General features: G+C 45.6%; 1 protein-coding gene across 1 annotated transcript in view; it reads left to right on the top strand.

Annotated features, from left to right (window-relative positions):
* LOC118220989 (proline-rich protein 12-like) overlaps positions 1-21,574 on the top strand; it is a 35,143-nt gene that overhangs the window by 2,080 nt on the left and 11,489 nt on the right. The window contains exons 2-4 of the mRNA XM_035405517.1: positions 15,641-15,798; positions 16,242-16,403; positions 16,912-21,449. Coding sequence (XP_035261408.1) covers positions 15,641-15,798; positions 16,242-16,403; positions 16,912-21,449 — 4,858 coding nt within the window. The remainder of the gene's footprint in view (positions 1-15,640; positions 15,799-16,241; positions 16,404-16,911; positions 21,450-21,574) is intronic.

Raw genomic sequence — 21,574 nt, 5'->3', positions numbered from 1 at the left:
GCTCGGTGGTGCATGACAATACAGCTAACAGTTACTTAATATGGTCATCGTTAGCTAACTGATGGTGTCATTTTGCAAGTAGCTAACGTTACATGCAAATGAGCACTGCATGTTAATTGGACTGGTTACAACTAGCGGAATTAACAGAGCGATAGAAAGTTAATGGCTCAAAATGTTGTCTAGTTTGTGATTCATACGACGACACACTACACAGATAGCTAGCCCTTAGCAACCAGACTAGCTTGAAGACATCTGGTATTTCAAAAACAGAAATAAATTAGATATCAAATTGTACTCAGAATAAATACATTTTTGTAAGCTCTCTAACCTATTTTAATAACGCTGTTGGTTACATAGTTAGCGTAATACCAAGTAACATGAAATGAAAGAAATGCCCAGAGAAACATGGGTATTCTTTGATACCATCGTTCAAAGACCGGTAAGGTTGGAAGACAAAACAAATCAGTAACGGTAGTTAAATAGAACTAGAAGCGCTACTGCTAATCTCTGCTGTCTGGCTAGCGTTTATGGTGTTGTCCGGTCCTACTGTTTTTTAAGCAAGTTGTGTAGATGCTTACCTCGTTATGTAATTTTTCCATATACCTGAACAATGCATGTCATATAAGAAAGGTTAGCTTTCCGTTTTTCCAACATGTTGCTGACGAGCCGAAATAGAGCAGGATAGGTAGCTGTACTTACCCGCACAATCGCTTTGTGGCTAGACTAGCTCGCAAGCTGTCCTGTCAAGGCATTTGAGAAATGAAATTGCCAGTTGGGTACGCAGGCATCACATACACCATGTCTTCAGCAGAATTAATGCATAAACAATTAACGTAAATGTAACCAGTATATTTATGCTTCCTGAATAAGACTTTGTGAAAATATAGTGTTTAATGGCAAGTATGCCGCGACTGTGTGTGTCTGCTCGTAGAGTCTACTCAATCGCGGCCTACTTTGTCAATTCAGAACGTGCCACATTAGCTAACGTTCGCTAGCTTTGTACCAGCACTGCAGTCAATGACAGCTGAAGTAAATCAGTTTTTATGATATTCGTAGTAGGGAAGTTATCGTATTTTTAGGTAGGTAATTAACATAACCCAGTGGTTATACTTTTAATTTCTTGCAGACATTACAGCACCGCTAAAAATACAATTTTAAATCGTGTTACACATTTAAACGTAGATAGATTAGTACTTAAAGCGCTGTGTGTACTGAATAAAAACACTGATTGGTTGTGCACATTGTTTACTATGTAACTATGTAGCACTAGTTTAAAAAAAAAAAAAAAACACCTGTGAGTTTGTGTTCTTTAACGTCATGCAGGAATAATTTTTAATGAACATCAACAACAGTTACTTTAATTGTAGTATTTATTTGTGATTAATACATATTTTTGGGAAACAATCAAGGTAAACAATGGAAAAAATTCCATTGTAATAATGTCAGAATGCTTCATGTATTAGGCAGGTGTACATGTTTTTGTAGAAGTCATAGACATCTCAAATCTATACTACAAGTAATAACCATTTTTACACCATTTCCATTTTACCTCAGACATCACCATTAGACATCACTACAGGTGATCCTGGGCAGAGCGAATATGGAAGTGTTTTTATAGCCAACCTTCTATTATCCCCCTAAAAAAAGCAAAATCTTACTTAAGGTTTGCCTATGTAGCCACTTCTCAGGTTGCAGTGGCACTGAAAGGACAAGCCTGAGAATTTAAATATGGCCAGTTGGACAGATTGGCCCTGACACCAGGGTGACACCCTCTGCATCAGCTGATTTGTAATGAATACTGTGAGTCAGGAATAAGCTTACTATGTAATCTGAAAGATGCTGTAGATAGAATTTCCTACAGTGGATATGACTTTTCCTAGCATTTTTGTTGCTGTTTGGTCTGGCTGAAAAATATCTGGTTTTGATCATGCCAACATCGCATTGACCAGCTCGTGGTTTGTATAAGAGGCCTCCAATCCAAGTAAGTCTTAGAATAGGTAAGCGTATAATTTGCATATACCCCTATACATTTGTCACATATACCTCCCCCAAAGGAAAAAAGAATGCCTTAAAGGGAAGAAAGTCATTTTATATATAGGCCTGAGTCAAATTTTTTGATAATCATGCAGTACATTTTATTATGCTACAGTTTGGCAGTGGCTGTGACTATTACTGGTAGGCTAGGTAATTTAGTGTTGTATTCCATTATAAGGTCACCCAGTTTGGATGGCAGCTATACTGTTTTTATCAGACATTTGTCTGATTAATATAGATATGGTAATTGTAATTCTGGCTGATACAATGTCATTGGTGACATCAAATGGAATTAAGTTCTTTGATGATGAGTTAATGCTATAGTACCCTACATGGCCAAAAGTATTATGGACACCTGGCATCCAACATCTTATCCAAAATGATGGACATTAATATGGAGTTGGTCCACTCTTTGCTGCTAAAACAACCTCCACTTTTCTGGGAAGCCTTTATACTAGATGTTGGAGCATAGCTTCAGGGATTTGCTTCCATTCAGCCAGAAGAGTATTAGTAAGGTTGGGCACTGATTGGGCGATTTGGCCTGGCTCGAATTTTGCTTTATGATTGTTCCCAAATTGAATGAGGTTGAGGTCAGAGCTCTGTGCAGGCCAGTCAAGTTCTTACACACCGTTCTCAACAAAACCATTTCCAAATGGACCTTGCTGTTTGCCTGGGGGCGTTGTCATGCTGAAACAGGAAAGGGCCTTCCCCGAAATCTTGGGGAACCACAGAATCATCTAGAATGTGATTGTATGCGATTGATTCACTGGAACTAAGGAGCCTGGCCCAAATCATACAGCCCCAGACCAAGGAGTGTTCAGATACTTTAGGTCATATATTGTATATTAGCTCATATTTGCTCAATAAGTAATGAAGTTTGCAGGTATAATTCCTCTGAAATTCCAGTACAACCAAGCCAGTATTGTGTCAGTGAGATGGCCTTTTGAGAATACACTCAGTTGACCCTTCCCCTCATTCTCCTTGTCCTCCTTTCTACCCTACATCAGCACTAGTCTCTCCAGCAGCTATTTTAAATAGCAAAAAGGTCTTCCAGCTTTTAAGATGACTTGTTAATGACCAACTGGGCTTAGGCCCAGTATATATTCAGTCAGTTACTGCAGACCCAACAGATTGCCCATTTGTCAAAACTAAGATTTTTGTAGCATTCAGGACTGGTATTTTCCATCAGCCTTCAATAGTTACAACAGGCCCCTCATTGCATCTAAACAAGAATAGTATAATGACTTATCAATAAAATGAGTCCTGATTTGTAAAATTAGTTCATGGTTATCATTATATTTTTATTAGTAGAACAAAACTTGTATAATGAAAATCAGATGCAAAATCAGAATAAGAAATCACCTAACTATAGCATTGTGTGTTCTGCTGTTACTGTCCAGTAACTCGGAATGGCAACCCACCCTGACCATTAATGCTTGTGCTATTGGCACTACACTTCGAAATTCTGATCACACTTTAGGATTCTACATATGGAACATTGGTTAAAGGGTTTTTTACCTTTATTACATTGCAGGCACTTAGCACACCCACTTATCACATAGTATGGATATGTACAGCTGAATATATACAAGTGGTTCAGGTTAAGTGCCTCAATTAATGGTACAGCAGCAGTCTCCTACTTGGGAATCAAACCAGCAACCCTCAGGTTACAAGCACAGATTCCTACACTGCTATGCTTTTGATCTCTTCGCTCACTTCCTGCTACCTTAGTATATTGCTGGATTGGGCCAGTTTATCAGAAGTTATCTGCTTGAAGTTCAGTTCCTCTAAGGATACACAAACTAATGCTTATTGTCAATTTAGTTTACACATTATTATTTATTTATGTATCATCACTACTTTGATCTTTTTTTTGATAATCTCTTTATTATAGATTTTGTGAGGGGTACAGCAATTTAATTTCTAATAATAATATATAATACATGTACCCCCTCATGCATTTCCAACGGAACCCTTTACCCATACTATAGCCACTTGGAAAAAAAAATAAAGAAATGCATAATTCCTCATACAAACGTACACATTCAGCTCAACACCTCAGACCCACAATACTTAAGTACCATCCATCAACTAATAGTATGTTGCATATAGTGGAGTAAGTTTGACGACATTGTAACCAGTGTAACAATGTATTTGTGTATGTGTACATGAAGAAACTATAGCAAATAAAAAATAAAAAAAAGAAAATGAAAAAAGAGGAGCCCCTAATATAGAAGATCCAAAAATAGGTCCAAAATGCTGGACATGTCCCTCTGAAGATAAATTGGTACATGTACTATGGAGCTATCCAAAGAGCGAGCGAGTATTGGTCCTTCATCCAAGAGAGTATTCAGAGGATCATTGGTGCTGAGATACTATTCAGTCCAAGGCTATTTATTCTGTGGGATCCTTCTCTCCTACAAATGCTTCCCCTTGGTAGTGTAAGCTGGGTTCAGACTGCAGTTATGTTGGGTAGGAGACTACTTATCTGACAATGGATGTCAGGTGAGCCACCTTCCTTGAGTCAGTGGTGTCTCTTGCTCAGCACTATTGGGGCCTATGAAGACTTGCTTTTAGTCTTACCCATCAAACAGCTATTTCTGAAATGAGAAAGATATCGTAGTCATATTGATAGGATGTGACTTGCTACTACTATTCATCTTCTCAGTTCCCCTCAACCAGAGTTTGAATTGTCATTGAACGCAGGGGAATGCCATCACCCTTGGTAACTGAAAGTGGAAATTGGAAAAGCCCCACTCTCCCCTTGTTAAGAGGCAATTCTGTACAACGAAACACATTGATTCCACAAAAGGGAACGTTCTTTCCTGAACAAAACAGCTGCTCTAATGTTCAGTATCATATCGGCAGCTTTGAATTGAAGGGGGGTGGGTGGTACATGTTTCTATCTGTAAGGGATTTACCAATACCAAGTCTATACGTTGTGTTGATTATGTGAGGGAGTGGTACTGTGGATATTTGCACTGCAATTGTAATTATGAGCAGCTGGCCAGATTTGTACAGTATGGCCTATTCTTTGTGGTAACTCTGGCTACTTTTCCTTTGATATGAATTAAATGGTACAATGGACTGTCAAGTTAAAATGACTAACGTTAGCTACACACTTTTACAGTACTAGAATTATTCCCAGCATCAAGTTGGCAAAGCTGACTGTTATGTCGCTTCCATAAATTTATCCAAAGCTGTTGAATGCTAATCAAGTTCAAGTACTGTTTTCAGCTGGATGTTGATACCCAATGTTCATGTCATTGGAATAGCCCTGTGTGAATCTGTGCTTGAAACCTGTTGATTAGACCTTTTAGTTACATGAAGTTGAAAAAAGAGGTGTAGAAATGTTTTCCTTGATATATAAAGTTTAATTCATCATCAAGATATTTGTTGAATTGTGAACTCCAACTCTGATATTTTACTGCAACATTAGTGTGTTTCCAAACACTTTAAATAAACCAGTACACGTGACAGCTTTTACTTAATTTTTTTGATGGCCCAAGTGTTGGCTCAAGCTTCTTAAAAAGTGATACAACTGCATGGGTTTATAATTGGATTGTTTTAGCTAGCTAGCGGTTGTGAATTATCCCTGGGTTAACTAGATACCACAATTAACACTTTAAACTCAGCATTTAAATAAAACTGTTCTTGCCTTTCTGTGTAGATTGAACCGAGAAATTAAATTACGCAATGCCTTTACTGTTGTGTCGGCTCAATATTTATATATGCATGTTAACTTTAAATTTAACTATGTTAACTTTTGAATTTAAACTCATATTAGACGTTTATATGCCATTGATCTTGAATGGCACTTTACTGGTACAGAATTCCTTGGTTAGCTGCAGCATGGGTGGTTGATTAAATTTTTTTTTTGTTCTGCTTTGGATTGTCAGAAAGGCATTTGGTTAACTCAGTTTCATTGTATAGGTTTTATTTTTATATTGGATATAATCAGCTAAAAACATAATTCCTCTCTTGCAAATATAGCAATCATTTATTGACAGTATGACATAAATATTGGAAGTGAACTCACCAGGATAATGTAAATAAGGGAGTGGAAAGAGCATTTGCTTTATTGCTTAAAAGCATTTTTATTTCCTTTTTAACAGTCGAAGATCCCTATCACTACAAATCACTGCAGAAAAAAACAGGCGTAGTGCTATTAACTTGGGAGGGACTTTTACCATCTCATGTAGGCTCATGTAGCTTGGCTTTCCTGCTTGCATCCAGCAAAGAACATGCTTCATATACAAGTAACTATCCCATGATGCAGTACAGTGCTGTGCTTCATTAGTATTGCATTAGAACCCTGCATGTTAATTCTGGCAGTAGTGATCTATAGGTATTGAGGCTGATGTATTATACCTAAGTGTAAAAGAAGTGAAAGGCATTTGTGCACATTTGTACTTTCCAAATGTAAACATTTGTACTTCCCAAATGTTTGCAAAATGCAAGTATAGTACATTGAGGCGACAGTATGTACAAATTGCTCTGGAGGTTAATTAATGCAAGTTCTTCTGAAGTTTATACAAAACAAACCAAAGCTAATCAAATAAGAGAATGTACTGTAATGATGATGTTTCGTACCAGTGGATGTTTATATTTAAAAAAGACCAGCATTTATCAATAACGGCAGTGGTATAATGGCAGAATCATATTATATTTAAGTTGGTCATCATAGCTCCTGTGGGCACATGATTTTGTAATTGGAGCATACAAGATCGTGCTACTTATTCAGCGGTTGTAATTTGCTCATGTTCCATCTTAAAATGTCCCAGCTATCTGGCTAGATCAGTTAAATTTAATGGGGAGTGAATATTTAATCCCATAAATGCCATATTGCTAATCAGCTACTTTTCACGGTGGTCAGAAGTGGAGATGAAGGGGAAAAAACAAGCATGCTAAGGGGGGAGAAAGATGATACTGTTAGTCATCACTGTTACTGTTCACTGACCTCGGAGTGCTCCCAGCATTTCCTTTCAGGTTACTTCATGTTATTTTGCGCAAAAAAATAATGTTCTTGCATTTCAAAATTTTGAATTGATAACTGGAGGCACAAAAGATATACATTCATGTACATGCACCTGAAAATCATGGCTTTTCCATGAAAACCGAATGGCTTTTTGAGAGCCATATATTATCGCTGGTGGACAAACTAACAGCACTGTTTTCAGAAAATAATATTTATATATTGTGCTAGTTAACATTTAGCTGGTTCCCTTAATTTTCCAACCGTTTATATTTAGTGCTCAAAACGCAGAAAAGTTTCACCAAGAAACCACAAAAGACTATTCCATTAGCTCAACTGCAACAAAAGTCTTACTGTGAAATTGTTACAGTAAAACTGATTAATTGGAGTGTTGATGTACACTACAATTTCAAATGTATGTAGACGCCCTTTCTAATTAGTGGTTTTGGCTATTGCAACCACACCCATTGCTAACAGGTGCATAAGATCAAGCATACATCCATGCAATCTTTGTTGACAAACATTGGCAGTAGAATAGGTCATTCTGAAGAGAATGTAGCAGTGTTATTGGATGCAGTCTTTCCAGCGAGTCAGAGTTTTGCCCTGCTAGAACTGCCGCAGTCAATTGTAAGTGCTGTTATTGTGAAGTGGAAACGTATAGTAGCAACAACAGCTCAGCCTCGAAGCGGCAGGCCACACAAGCTCACAAAATGGGACTGCTGAGTGCTGAAGCATGTAGCGCGTAAAAATCACCTGTCCTCCGCTGCAACACTTACCGCGGAGTTCCAGACTACCTCTGTAAATAACGTCAGCACAAGAACTGTTCGTCAAGAGCTTCATAAAATGGGTTTCCATGGCTGAGCAGGCACACACAAGCCTAATATCACCATGCGCAATTCCAAGCATCGGCTGGAGTGGTGTGAAGCAAACCGCCATTGGACTCTGAAGCAGTGGAAATGCATTTTCTGGAGTGGTGAATCATGCTTCTCTATCTGGCAGTCTGACTGATGAATCTGGGTTTGACGAATGCCAGCAGAATACTACCTGCGCAATTGAATAGTGCCAACTGTGAAGTTCGGTGGAGGAAGAATAATGATCTGGGGCTGTTTTTCATTGTTTGGGCATAGCCCATCTTAGTTTCAGTGAAGGGAAATCTTCAGCATGCCGTGATATTCTAGAGGATTGTGCGCTTCCAACTGTGGCAACAGCTTTGGGAAGGCTTTTTCCGGTTTCAGCATGACAATGCCCCCCACGCACAAAGCAAGGTCCATAAAGAAATGGTTTGCTGAGTTTGGTGGGGAAGAAATTGACTGGCTTGCACAGAGGCTTGACTTCTACCCCATCAGACACCTTTGGGATGAATTGGAACACCCAACATCAGTACCCAACCTCACTAGTGCTCTTGTGGCTGAATGGAAGCAAATCCCAGCAGCATGTTCCAAAATTTAATGGAAAGCCTTCCCAGAAGAGTGGAGGCTTTTACAGCAGCAAAAGTGGGTCCAACTCCATATTAATACCTGTGGTTTTCGAACAAGATGTTAAACAAGTACTTATGGCTGTTATGTTTAGGTGTCCAAATACTTTTGGAAATGTAGTGTACATTGCTTGACAGTAGCATCCTCTGAATGTTACCACAAATGGAGCAGCAGGATACTCTTGCGCTGCCAATTAATTCACGGCATCATCCTAGTGCCTCAGGGTTACAGCCAGAACACAGTTGCTGTTATTCAGCTTTAAAGTTAGGGAAGTTACATTGCTTGCAAACTAAATTAAAGGATAGGTTTAGGATTTTTGAACCCCAGGCCGTATTTTTGGATAATTTTGGATAATCGTAGTAGAGACCAAAATGTTGCTGATTGAATTTTATATAGTTTTGTTGCATATTTATACACAGCTCCCATAGGAATACCCCAGAGGAATTTTTGCTGCCTTGAAGAACCATGATAAACATATCTTTCGAAAACTGAAAGCTCACAGTATAGGCTATTTCTAGTGGTCTCAACTTATTTTCCAAAAATTCTGAAATAGTTTTTAACAAGAGCAATGTGCCATTTGATTTGAATCGATTTAAATGTGTCACACGCAAGTTTCACCTAGCTGGCTAGCTAGCTAGCCGGCTACAAAGACTTGTTAGCTACCTTCAGAGCTAATACAGCTACAAACAGGCTAGGCTACTAAGTGAATGTACCAGTAACTTGTACGTACGCATGCGCAAAACTGTGCTGAAGTTTAAACCATGTGATAGCATTTTATCCAATAACAATTTGAGACAACAGGTTTTGCACGGGCAGCAGATTTTGTACTGACATCAGTCCTTACCAATGTGTGCATCATCATCATGAACAAACTAAACCGCGTACGAACAAGCTAAGAGTTTTAGCCGTCTACCTAAATAGCACGTTATAAAATGGTTTGCAAGTGACCTGTTCCCAATTAGGGAATAGAATGAAAATGTAGGCCTAATTCCTAGCCAACTGCTTCTTATTGCTCTGGGGTCCTTTAGCTAAGCTTGCAGAAATGTAGGGTTGGATGGTGGCACTTCATGTCTGTTTTGGTATGTAGATTATGGGCCACTGATGTGCGATGATACAGTAACGTCCCACTGACTCAGAACCCTCCCTCCCTGGGTGATTTTGTTTGGTGTCATGCGGGCCTTCCAGCCACCGCTGGACATAGGCAGAATCCAGATCCTGTATCAGTCTGGCGGGCCTGTCCACACAAGAACAGCACTGTTAAATTAACCACCCAGAACTTATGATTTTCATTTATTTCTGTTGCTGTCTTGGTTACCCTTTAAATGTGTCTGTGCATCTCTCAACCAACTAGCAACCGCAGACCTCAGATAGGGAATGTGATGTGGAGTTTTTAACCACAGCCTGGGTATCATGGGATGCTGTTGTCAAGGCAAGCCATTGTGAATTACAGCTCATCCATGCTTCATGTTGTCTACGGTTGTATAGAGTAAGCTGTGTGGATTTGTGTATGTGGGATATGACATGCCTTGGGTTTTTCGCTGCTTAATTGTGTTCTGAGCCTGAAATGGAAAGTGCAAGGTGCTATATGAAAGGGTTAAACTTGATTACATTTTTAAAGGGAACCTCTGCTGAAGGACCTGGTCCATTTGTGTGTAAAAAGAAAGCTGCGAACCCTCTAGGGGCCAACTTTGCCAAGGTTGCTTTTGGGTGTTGGTTTGAAATTTAGTTTGATAAATATGGATTGTATCAGTTACGGGCAGTTGTTTGTAGTGTAGCGATGCATCCTGCAGCCCGCATCAAATGTTGGTTGTGCCAGAGTCAGAAGAGTCCCTCAGGGTGACATAATCGGCTATAGCACATGGAGGGAGGGTTACAACTGACGGGGGTAACCCCTGCCTCACTGCTCAACAACAAGCCCTCTGGTGAACCGTAGGTTACGCAGTCTGGTGAAAAATAACCCGCCAGCTGATTTAAATCATGTCAGGGGACACGCATATTAGCCCAAATAGGGAAGAGCATGCATTGACATGGATTGGATGGCGGTTTTCTATGGCAGTAGAAAGATGAGTGCTGAAGAGGTGTTATGTACATAAAAGAGAATATATTTAAAGGTTGAGAAAGTGATCGTGTGCAATTGAGATAATACTGAGTCAGGATCTGCAACAAACTTTTTGTTGCGCCAGCCGCTGTTTCATATATGGAGAACGTTTTCCAGACACTGACATTTTACCAGACAGTATTAAAATGAAAATCATAGAACCACGCAAGCATGCTTTGTAAAACATTTTTAAAATCTTTGTTTTCACAATATAATTAAATGAACAAACAGTAGTAGTCACAGTATTTAGTGTTTTTCTTTAACGTAGGAAGGGCTATAAGTTAGAATGCTTGTGTTTTGGTTTTCGGGGGTGTATAGACCAGCTTTTCCCAACCGATGTGCCGTGTCAGGCGAGGTCAGGTGTGCCGTGTGAAAAATCCCCAAAAGAAAATTTAGACCTACCTGCGTGCGTGTGTAGAGGGGGCCTGCAGGGTGTTTATTTTTTATGCTTTTGAGAGCGGTGTGCCATGAGATTCTGTAAATTTGGAAAGTGTGCCGCAGAAGGGAAAAGGTTGGGAAACGCTGGTATAGACGGCAGTGCGCTCAGACATGATTTGGTCTTCAGCCTCGAGTACTCGCGACATTTGCCGGTATCATCAAGTTTCCCCTTCTCATTACTATACTGCTTCTTTTTTAACCTTACTTTGGTCTTAGACAGTATAATTTGTCTTCCTCTTTTCAGGGTTTTTTTTTTTTTTATCCCATTGATGTGTTGCGACAAATTGTTTTGATTTCTAAACGACAATGTCAGGTAAATTGGACCCGTTTATCCGACAATGACGGAATCTACCCGCATTTGGCGGGTGGTCAGGTGCTAGCTTCAGACCCTGCTGAGTGGATTGTTTGATATGACATAAAATTAATTAGCAGGTAGTGAAGCATAACCACTGTGGGATGTTCTAGAAGCTGGTGATAAGTAATTAAAAATACAAAAGGACAACTGTTTAAACAGAGGTAGGCAAAGTCGAGAAATTTGAATTATATTTGGTGTGGAGAACTAAATGTGCCAAAATGAAATAAATGAATGAATCAATAAATAAATACATTTTATTTCAAAATAAATAATTCAGATCGCATGACTATGCGGGATGGAATGTGCCAGAATAAATAAATATATAAATAGATTTATTTCTAAATGTCCTTTTTCATTTCATAACGATACTTTTCAAAACTATTTCTGTAACTATTATTGGCAAACATTAGCTATCTTAAACCCTGTCTGGATGGGATTAGTATTGCAGGTAATTTATTGGTAATTAATTTTTTTCCATTGCACATCAGTGATTTCAATGGCCGTTCCACACAGAAAAAGACTTTTCTTTTATTACTTGCCAAAATTTCTGAAGGGGGGCCTGTCTGTTTGGCTGTTCCCGGATGTATTCCCCTCACTTTTTCACCTGCCTGGAGAAACAAAACAGAAAACACAACGCACGTGTAATGTTATACTAAAAGTATAAAAAGTTTTTATATACTAAAAGTTTTTTAGGATATATTTCTGAAAGAAAAACAAGAAAAAAAAGAGAACGGTATATGAACTATTGGGATGGCATAACCACAATGACCATAGACTCACCACTTAAGAACATTAACCTTCTGTGCCTTGTGACTTCATGTAAACAGAATTCACTAACTTTCACATGCCCACACAATGAGGCCCCAAACTTAAAGGAGTTTACATCTTCTTTTTCTTCTTCTTGCCGATTACATCATCACAAAAACTCCAATACCACAATCAATAATTCTCCCCATTAGACATTTAGCTACATCAGCCAATAACAACTTTGGATACATACGCAAAATGGACATATAAGGAAGTGCAAACGTTTTTAAAAAATTTGCGGTCACCATCTTTTGTTTGTGTGGAAGCTAGCTTGCTTGCCAACTAATAATTGGCAAAAAAAAATGTAAGCTGTTTCTTTTGCACTTGTATAATCTTTGTGGGGAACCCATTTATATTTCTGAAATTTATTCTCTATAATTTCACATGTAAACCTCACAATATTGTTTCATGACCAGGGATGGGTATCGTGCCCATTTTGATAATATCCCTGCTAAAACAACACTTTTCGAAACCTGAAACAATAGTCTGTGCAGGAGCTAGGGCTACCTAAGCATTAACAAAATATGTGTAGTTTTACAACCAGTCATGTAGTGAATTGCACCGATTTAGGACTGTGGCAATAATGCCTTTAATGTATTGCGGTAATTGTTCCCTGCAATTCCTGCGAGTCGTTGAATGCAAATATCAGCCATAATGTTGAAGAGTAATTATGGTTGTATAAATAATGCTGTATTTCAACATTTTGTTAAATATTTTGACCTGTAGACTAACCCCTATAGCACAAACCAGCTTCACCTAAATGGGGCTGGATCCATCGTGTGCCTTTTCTTCCACCTCAGGTACACCAAAAGAAAACAACGTGGTCAAGCGTAGACTCTGAAGCATACATTTGTTTTGGACCTGGTGTTCTGGGTGGAAATAGACTGATAAAATGGAGGTGCATGACTCAACTAAACAAGCAAAGAATATTCTAATTTCAGTGGGAAAATAATAGATTTTTTAAAAACCTTGCTAAAAAATTACCCTGGCAGAACTTTTTGTTGGTGGTACTTTTTAGTTGTGACATTCATATTGTTATGACGTGCCTTTTTTGTATTTTAATTAGCCTGGCTAATGTTAGATTTGTAGATTGTAAAACTCATTAGTTAATGTTGAATCAGTGAGCCAATTACTTGTACTAAGCAATTACAACAGCTAGCGGCAAGTATCTTTACAAGTATCATTATATTTAACCTTAAGCATATCAGCTTTTTGAAAATAAAAAAGCAAAACAGATTTTTGTAATGTATTTATTATAAATTTGGCACCCAGCATGGGGCTGAGCATCTCCAATTCCTACCCTAATTTGATATATATTTTATAACCAACTGTTTGAAACCGCAGCCATGTTCATTCTTGAACTCCTCTGCCCATTTCGGAGAGTGTAGAAATCCACGGTTCCCCTCCGAAACACCTGGGGTCGCCAGTCTGCTTCTTTTCACACCGCAACCCACAGCTATGCTGGAGCTTAGCATGGCATTAAGTCAGAGGAAGACCTTTCACACCTGGCATTAACATGTAGTCCATGGCGACCAATTGGGGGATGCTAAATAGGGATTAAATTCCTAACTGACTGAACCCTCCCATACCACGCGCATTGTTCTATGGAGCTAGTGGCCCCAGTTGGCACTGATATGGTCCGTATTTGATCCGGGACCCTGGGGCTCAATCATGTATCACTGAATATCATTCGGTTAATGTGTGGTGCACTCAGCAGCCCCTAGCACATCAGCCTTTCAGTCTTCTCACTTGCATTTAAGTGATATTAAGCATTTGTATGAAAAAAAATCAAGCGTTTCTTAATTAACTTAAGAACGAAGTAGACTATTTAAAAACATTTTCAGAAGTGCAAAGTAGATGTCTATAATCAATGTTCGTTGAAATGAATTACAAAGAATGTGAAACATTATTTCTTTGCAGTATCGGCCTTTTTCCGTACCTAGAGAGATGCTGGGCTGCTGCAAGGATTTGCTAACTTCAAAAGGGCCAAACATGTTTCTTTGGTCAACAAGGCTGTATGTTTTGGGGGGAAAATATAAATCCTAACTATCATGTTTTAAGTGCACCTTGCTAGCAAGGTATAGTTCAGGCCTACCTGAGTGACACCTTTTAACAATTATTATGACTGGATGAATGAAAAAGGTTACTGTGGTCCTCAGTGGCCAAATTGACTCTAGGTTCTGTCTTGACCTTGTGTCACAAGCACGCTCTTGCTGTGTTGTCCAGATTCACTGTGAATATACCCATTGTAAGGCGATTTTGTAGGACAATTTGCAAAAGGCCTGAAGATGTTAAGCACATCAGATTGAAAATGTTTGTTGTACAATTTTTTTAGATGGTTAGTAACAGGGTAGTTCACTTTCTGGGGGTTTTATTTTCAGTTTAAGTGTATGTTTTTGAGTGGCTCAGACAGTTTAGATGAGTGATATTTTAGACAGGCTACTTGCAGAAATGTGTGACTACCCGCCAGCATTATAATGGCTGGTATTGGCGCAGTGGGAGCTTTGTCCTCTGAAGCAAGACAATACACTTAAAGTAACTCCCAAATCAGCTTGAACAGCAATGTTATGTTTTCAGAGGCTGTACATATGGAAAAATTTTTTTACAGTGTTTATTCACAGTTGTCAACATAATTGTCTGTTTTGGAGCTTGCTAATGCTTCTTTTTTGAGCACAAAAGTCTAGGGTTGCCTGCACCATAGGAAATGGGTTTAACCAAAGTCTGAATCCAAATGCTTTTGAAGATATATCGGGTAATATACTCACGTACAACTACGCAGGGGCATAGAGGCATAACATCACTGCACAAGCTGCTTTGGAGTTACTGGAAAAGTGTATTTTCCTGCTTTAGACCATGAACTCCATAATGCATTATGTTGGCTGGTCGTCAGACTTATGTAAATGTATAAAATATCCTTCATTGCGCACAATTACTGAACCAAAGGAAAACATCCAATAAAACAGAAATAATATGAGGAACCCCTGAAAATGAACTATTGTTTTAACACAAACTGGAAAAACATTTCTGCTTATAATGAAAATTTCCTGTTTATTTATTAATGGGCTGATTTTATATGAATTCCGTAATTTATTAATAGTGTGCTTTTGGATACTTGTGTTATGATATACTTCTGTTTCAGTTCCCTAAGGTATTGTATCAAGACAGTATTTATTATTCAGTGGATTGGAAATATTGACCCTCACGCAAATTAAGTGCTTTTGACACAGTAGTAAACTACTCATGGCTGTACATGAAAGACATAGCTTGCTCGGTTTGCCTTTGCACATTAGAGAACAGCTCTGTCTTTGATCTGGCTGTAGTCAAGTGGATTGAAATCAGATATTGTGCTCAACATTGAAACAAATATGGCAGCAGTGATTTTGCATTAAACCAATGGATTGTGTGTTTTTGGTGTGGGGCCTGGTTGAAATCTGCATTAATCTTTTCCTCTTGTTTAGTCTGGTGTATGGGAGCTCCAGATCATCCCACCCAGACTCAGAGCTTCTCCATCGCCAGGCCTATGCCACACCCCATCCCCTGCAGGGCTATGCAACCAATCACCACCCAGCCAGTTCTGGACAGGGTGGAGCCTGGGGGGCTGCTGGGCGGAGTTTAGGTAAGAAAATTGTGTTTTTGTTTATGGAGCAATTCACTTAGTGATTCACTTAATCATCTTTTGCTTATGGAAGTATGAATGCTTATGCATTAGAAACAACCATGCAGTCCCACATAATATTCAGTGTGCTGAGAAGAACCTGTCTGTTAGAAATAAATTTATGACTCATAAGAACATACAAAATGTGTTCCGTTTATACAGTGCATTATTCAAAGGTAGGGTCCTGTTTTTAAAATTTTTGTATTGTAATTGTACTTCACTTCTTTCCTCTTATGACTGTGCTCACTTGGCTTGATGACTTGCATGAGATGTTGTCTATTTTCATCTCTGTGTAGAATCGCTTGCAATAAAAGTCCCTTAAAATAGTCGTGCTAATGCTCTGTCGACTGCAGTGTTATTCCGGCGTTCAGCTGCTTTTAAGGCTGCGTTCGTTTCCCCGTCAGGTCTGTCCGGGCTGTTTGACACTGGACTGCACCATGCCAGCCCCTCTGCTCCGGATGCTTCAGTCATGAACCTGATCTCAGCTCTGGAGTCCAGAGGTCCTCAGCCCCCCCCATCGGCCTCTTCCCTCCTCTCGCAGTTCCGTACCCCTTCTTGGCAGACAGGTAAGACACTGTCAGTGCATCGGCGCGGTAGTATTTTCTTTTACTGTTTTTGCTACTCTGCCAATCGGCGCTGCGCTGTGTTATGATGTGTTATGATCATGTTTGGACATTAAGAACCCTTGCCAAAGAAAACTTGAATATTGAATGTTAAAACAAGCATTTGTGCGTTTTGCTGTTATTTCTTAACTGTTCAAATGGAAACATTGCTTGGCAATAGCATGCCATGTGGTGCGTTCAGACCTGGGTCAAATACGTATTTGTTTTGGACTCAAATACTTTTCTACACTTTACTGATTTTGTCTGGTGTATTGGTAACCAATGAAATACTTTCAAAAGGTACAAACCCCGCCTTCTGGTCATATTGGCAGGCTCAGTTACAGCAAGCAAGATCAATAGAGCACAGAAAAGTATCTGAAACCAAAACAAATATGTATTTTACCCAGGTCTGAGTGCGTTTGAGTGAATGAGCTGTGAATAATTCCCCTCTTGCTGTCTCTGTCCCCCACAGCCATGCACCCTCCAGCCCCAACTGAGCTCTTTATATCCGGCGCCCTCCCCGGGTCAGGCACCTTCCCCTCCTCCTCCGCCCTGTCGGCCTATCAGCACCCCGCGTCATTTTCAGGGCGGTCCTTCCCGGGGGTCGCCCCGTCTCTGTCCCTTCAGGACACGCCCACGTTCAGCCCCACCTCCAACGGCCTCCTGTCCCCTCACGACCCCCTGCTGCACATCAAGACGCCCTCCCAGTCCAGCCTGGGCTTCGACCGGCTGCTCTCCTCGCAGGGCGCGGCCTACCGGAGCGGGCAGGACCCCGGGGGCCCGCCCCCGCCCCAGGCCCCCACCACGTCCTCCGCTCGCCACCTGCCCCCCCATCAGTTCAATCTCCTCTCCTCCCAGCTCCAGGACCAGTCCTCCCAGCTGTACAACGCCTCCGTGTTCTCCTCGGCCCCCGCCCCGCCCCAGCCGCCCCCCCAGGAGAGGGCCATCCCCAGGCAGGACAGCGTGATCAAGCACTACCAGCGCCCGTCGCCCTCGCAGTCGCAGCTGTCGTCCACGGCGGCCCACTCCCTGCAGCACTACCTCAGCTGCGGCGCGTCGGGGTACCAGCAGATCGCCCACCACAGGCACGCCGGGGTCTCCTGCAGCCCCCTGGGGGACCAGAGCCCTTCGTCCGACCCCAAACCTTCCCCCAGGGCGGATCAAGTGTACCGGCCCATCATCCAGCCGGCGTACACCTCCTCCGCCTCCTCCTCTTCCTCGGGGGGCGCGGGCAAGGGGGCGAAGAGCAGCTCCAGCAGCGGCTATTCCTCCTCCGGCTCGGGCTCCTCGTCCCGGACTCCGCACACGCCCCCCTCGGCGTCCTCCACGTCCTCTTCCTCCTCCTCCTCGTCCTCGGCCTCGGGCGCTCACCCCTCCGGCTCCAACCCGGCCTCCGGCTCCTCCTCCGCTCCCTCCCGGCAGCAGCCTCCGCCCCAGTCCGCCCCGCCTCCGCCGCCACCGCCGCCCCCGCCCACATCCTCCGCGTCCGCCCAGCAGGCCCCCCCCAAGCCCTGCCTGTCGGGCTACGGCTCCCCCGTCGCCCCGGTCAAGCCCTCCCCCGGGCTTTCGGGCCAGACCCCGCCCCAGCAGCAGCCCCAGTCCTATTCCCCCAGCCAGCCCCCTCCCTCGCACCTCTCGCAGCCGTACGGGGGCTTCAACTCCCCCCAGGCGCAGGATCTGAGCGCGGGGGGAGGCGCTGGCTCGGGGAAAGGCTACGGGAGCTTGGGGGCAGGTGGGCAGTCGTTCTCGGCGGAGGTGGTTTACGGGGGAGATTCGGGGTACGGGTCGCTGCCTGCGTCTCTCGGAGGAGCGGGGAGCCCCTCTCTGGGGTACGGCGGCCCCGGTCACTCCCCTGCACTTTTAGGGTCAGGAGGGGGTGGAGGCTCAGCGGGGGGCAGTACGGGGTCCGCGGGGGGCAGTAGCGGTGGCGGCGGAGGCAGCGGGGGTTCGGGAGGAGGTGGTAGCAGCGTGGGGAGCGGAGGAGGAGGGAGCTCTTACCACCTCCCCGACTCCAGCCCCTCCCCATCAGGCTCCGGCATCATTCGCCCGGGGCTGCACTCTCCTGCCCCCGCCCGGCCCGCCCAGTCCCCCGGCGGAGCCGGGGGCAACAAGTACCTCTCCTCCGTCCTCTCCCCCGCCTTCCTGTCCTCCCCACAAGGGTACCCCGACACGCGAGGGCCGCCCCAGTCCTACCACCCCACCCCGCCCAAATCCAAGCCGGGCTCCGACATGCTGGGGGTGGAGAGGTCCCAGGACGAGGACGAAGACGACGACGACGACTTCCTCATCCAGCACCTCCTGCAGGCGCAGAGCCCCGCCCCCCACCCTTCCCAGCACCACCCACAGCAGCAGCAGCAGCAGCAGCAGTCCCAGCAGCCCCAGCCGCAGTCCCAGGACGGGGGCAAGGGCCTGGCCTACGAGCTGAGCAAGAGCTCCGAGGAGAGGTACCACCTCCAGAGCGTCATCCGCACCAACAACGCCACCTCCAGCGCCGGGGCGGGCGCCGGCGGAGCCGGGGCTGCCGGGGGAGGGCCGGGAAGCGGCCTGGACGGCCAGCTGGAGATGTCCTTGAAGAAGCAGCAGCAGCAGCAGCAGCAGCAGAAGAACGAGCGGGCCGGGGCGGGGGGAGGAGGCGGAGGAGGAGGAGGGAGGGGCAGCGCGGAGCAGACGCACTCCCACCCGCACCCTCACCCCCACCCGCACCACCACGACTCCCTCGGGTCCGTGGTGCACTACAGCCGGGGGGACCCCTATTCCCAGCACCCCCTCTCCCAGCACCAGTCGCACCCTCACCCCCACGCCCACTCCCACTCTCACCTGGAGCTCCAAAAGAAGCCCCAGGATCCCACCGACCTGCCCTACCTGCGCAAAACCCCCGACCTGCAGCAGCAGCAGCAGCAGCAGCAGTCCCAGGCCGCTCTCTCCATCCTGGACTCGCCCACCGACGCCCCCCGCCAGCCCCCGCAGGCCCACCTGCTCCAGTCCGTGCTGTCCCACACCACCCGCAATAAGATGGACTCGCAAGCCCAGCAGCAGCACTCCATGAGTCAGCAGGCGGCCATGATGGGCGGAGCCGGGGGAGGCGGGGGTGGGGCGTCGGGGGAGAGCCAGACCCAGTCCTCTCAGCTGCAGCTCCAGCTCCAGTCCCAGGCTCTGGAGGCCCACTACGGCCGCGGGGCCCAGCAGGACCAGGGCCAGTCCGGCCAGAACTCCGTCTCCCCGCTGGACATGCTGGAGCACTCCCTCTCCCAGAACGCCCGCGGGGAGGGGGCGGGAACCGGGGAGAGGGGCGGGGGAGGAGGTGGAGGTGGAGGGAGCGGCGACCGCCACGGCCAGCAGCAGCAGCAGCAGCAGCAGCAGCACAGGCTCCCGCCCCACCACCCGGCCCATCACCCGCCGCACACCGCCTCGGAGCTGCACGACTTCCTCTCCGAGCCGGGCCTGGGCTTGTCCACGCCCTCCCACATGCACCACATCGCCCCGCACCACCCGCACCCCCACCCTCACTCCCATCACCAGCACTCCCACTCTCACCACCCGCACTCCCACCCGCACTCGCACCCTGGTCACCCCCACCACATGGCCCCGCCCCCCAGCTCTGGCCCTCCCCAGCAGCAGCAGCAGCAGCAGCAGAGGGAGCAGGAACCCCACCCTTCTCAGCTCTCCCAGTCCCAGCTGGATCAGCTCAAAGAGCACCAGTTTGACACCGGGAGCCCAGTGGGCAAAGCCGGACAGGGCCAGCAGCAGAGATTCGTGCCCCTGACGTCCATCTGCTTCCCCGACTCGCTCCTGCCAGACGAAGACCGCTCCTTCTTCCCGGGCATGGAGGACATGTTCTGCTCTGAGGATTACAAGTCCAGCTGCAGCGGGGGCGGAGGGGCGGGGCAGGCTGGACAGGAAGGTGTTTCGGAGGGACGCAGGGGTCAGGAGGCCATGGAAGGGGTGAAGACGGCCGGAGCTGGTGGCGGAGGCAGTTACGACATGATGGGGCACCACAGCGACCAAGGCTACGGGCAGTACTGCCACGCCCTGTCAGAGTCGGGCAACGGCTCCATGCACTTGGACCTGGACTCTCTGAAGGCCCATGAGCTCCCTTCCACCGTCAACACGGAGCAGCTGGGCCTGATCCAGTCCCAGAGCTCCGGCATGGGGCTAGGGGGCGCCGGCGACGGCTCCGCAAACAAGATGCTGGGAGGGACGGGGATCGGAGGAGGCCCCGCGCCGGGCGGCCTTACCTCCCCCATCTTCTGCTCCTCCCGCCCCAAGAAGCTCCTGAAGACCAGCTCCTTCCACCTGCTGAAACAGAGGCGGGACCCCAACTCGCTGCCCAAGAAAAGCTACGCGCAGGAATACGAGTTCGAAGACGACGAGGACAAAGCGGACGTGCCGGCCGACATCCGGCTGAACAGTCGGAGGCTCCCGGACCTGCTCCCTGATCTGGTGTCCAGCTGCAGGAAGTCGGGCGCGGGCGTGCCGGGCGGCGGGGCCCTGAGCCCCTTGATGGGAGACCTGGACTTCTGTCACTCGTCCGGGTACCCCTCCCTCGGTCCCTCTCCGCAGCTGCTGCCCCAGGACGGGCCCAAGAAGAGGGGCAGGAAACCCACCAAGCCAAAACGAGAGGGGCCCCCGAGGCCCAGGGGCAGGCCCCGCATTCGCCCCTTGCCGGAGCCGCACCACTCCCGGGGCGTGATGGGAGCGTACGGGGCGGGGATGGGAGGAGAGAGCCGCAGGGGCAGGGGAAGGGGCAGAGGTCGGGGCAAGAGGGAGGATATGATGATGGACATGGCGAATAAAACCCAAAACCAGCATCATCAACTGCAACACATACAACAACAGCAGCAGCAGCAGCAACCGCCACTACAGCAGCACCAACAACATCAACACCAACACCAACCGCAGCAACACCAACAGCAACCGCAGCAACAGCTGCAGCAGCCGCAGCAGCCGCAACAACAGCAGCAATTACATCACCAACCCCAACAGCACCAGGAGCCCATAAGACCTATTAAGGTGAGCAAGGTGGTGGGGAATGGATGGGACAGCGGTGTGGTGCAAAGCCTGGGGAATTTGAGATGGTTTAAGGGGCCGTGAATGGGCAGGGATGGATTTGGGGGTGTGACTGGGTTGATGGAGGC

Source organism: Anguilla anguilla, chromosome 2 (assembly GCF_013347855.1).
Source record: "Anguilla anguilla isolate fAngAng1 chromosome 2, fAngAng1.pri, whole genome shotgun sequence".
In the NCBI taxonomy this organism is placed as follows: Eukaryota; Metazoa; Chordata; class Actinopteri; order Anguilliformes; family Anguillidae; genus Anguilla; species Anguilla anguilla.
This window is presented reverse-complemented; position numbering and strand designations above follow the sequence as displayed.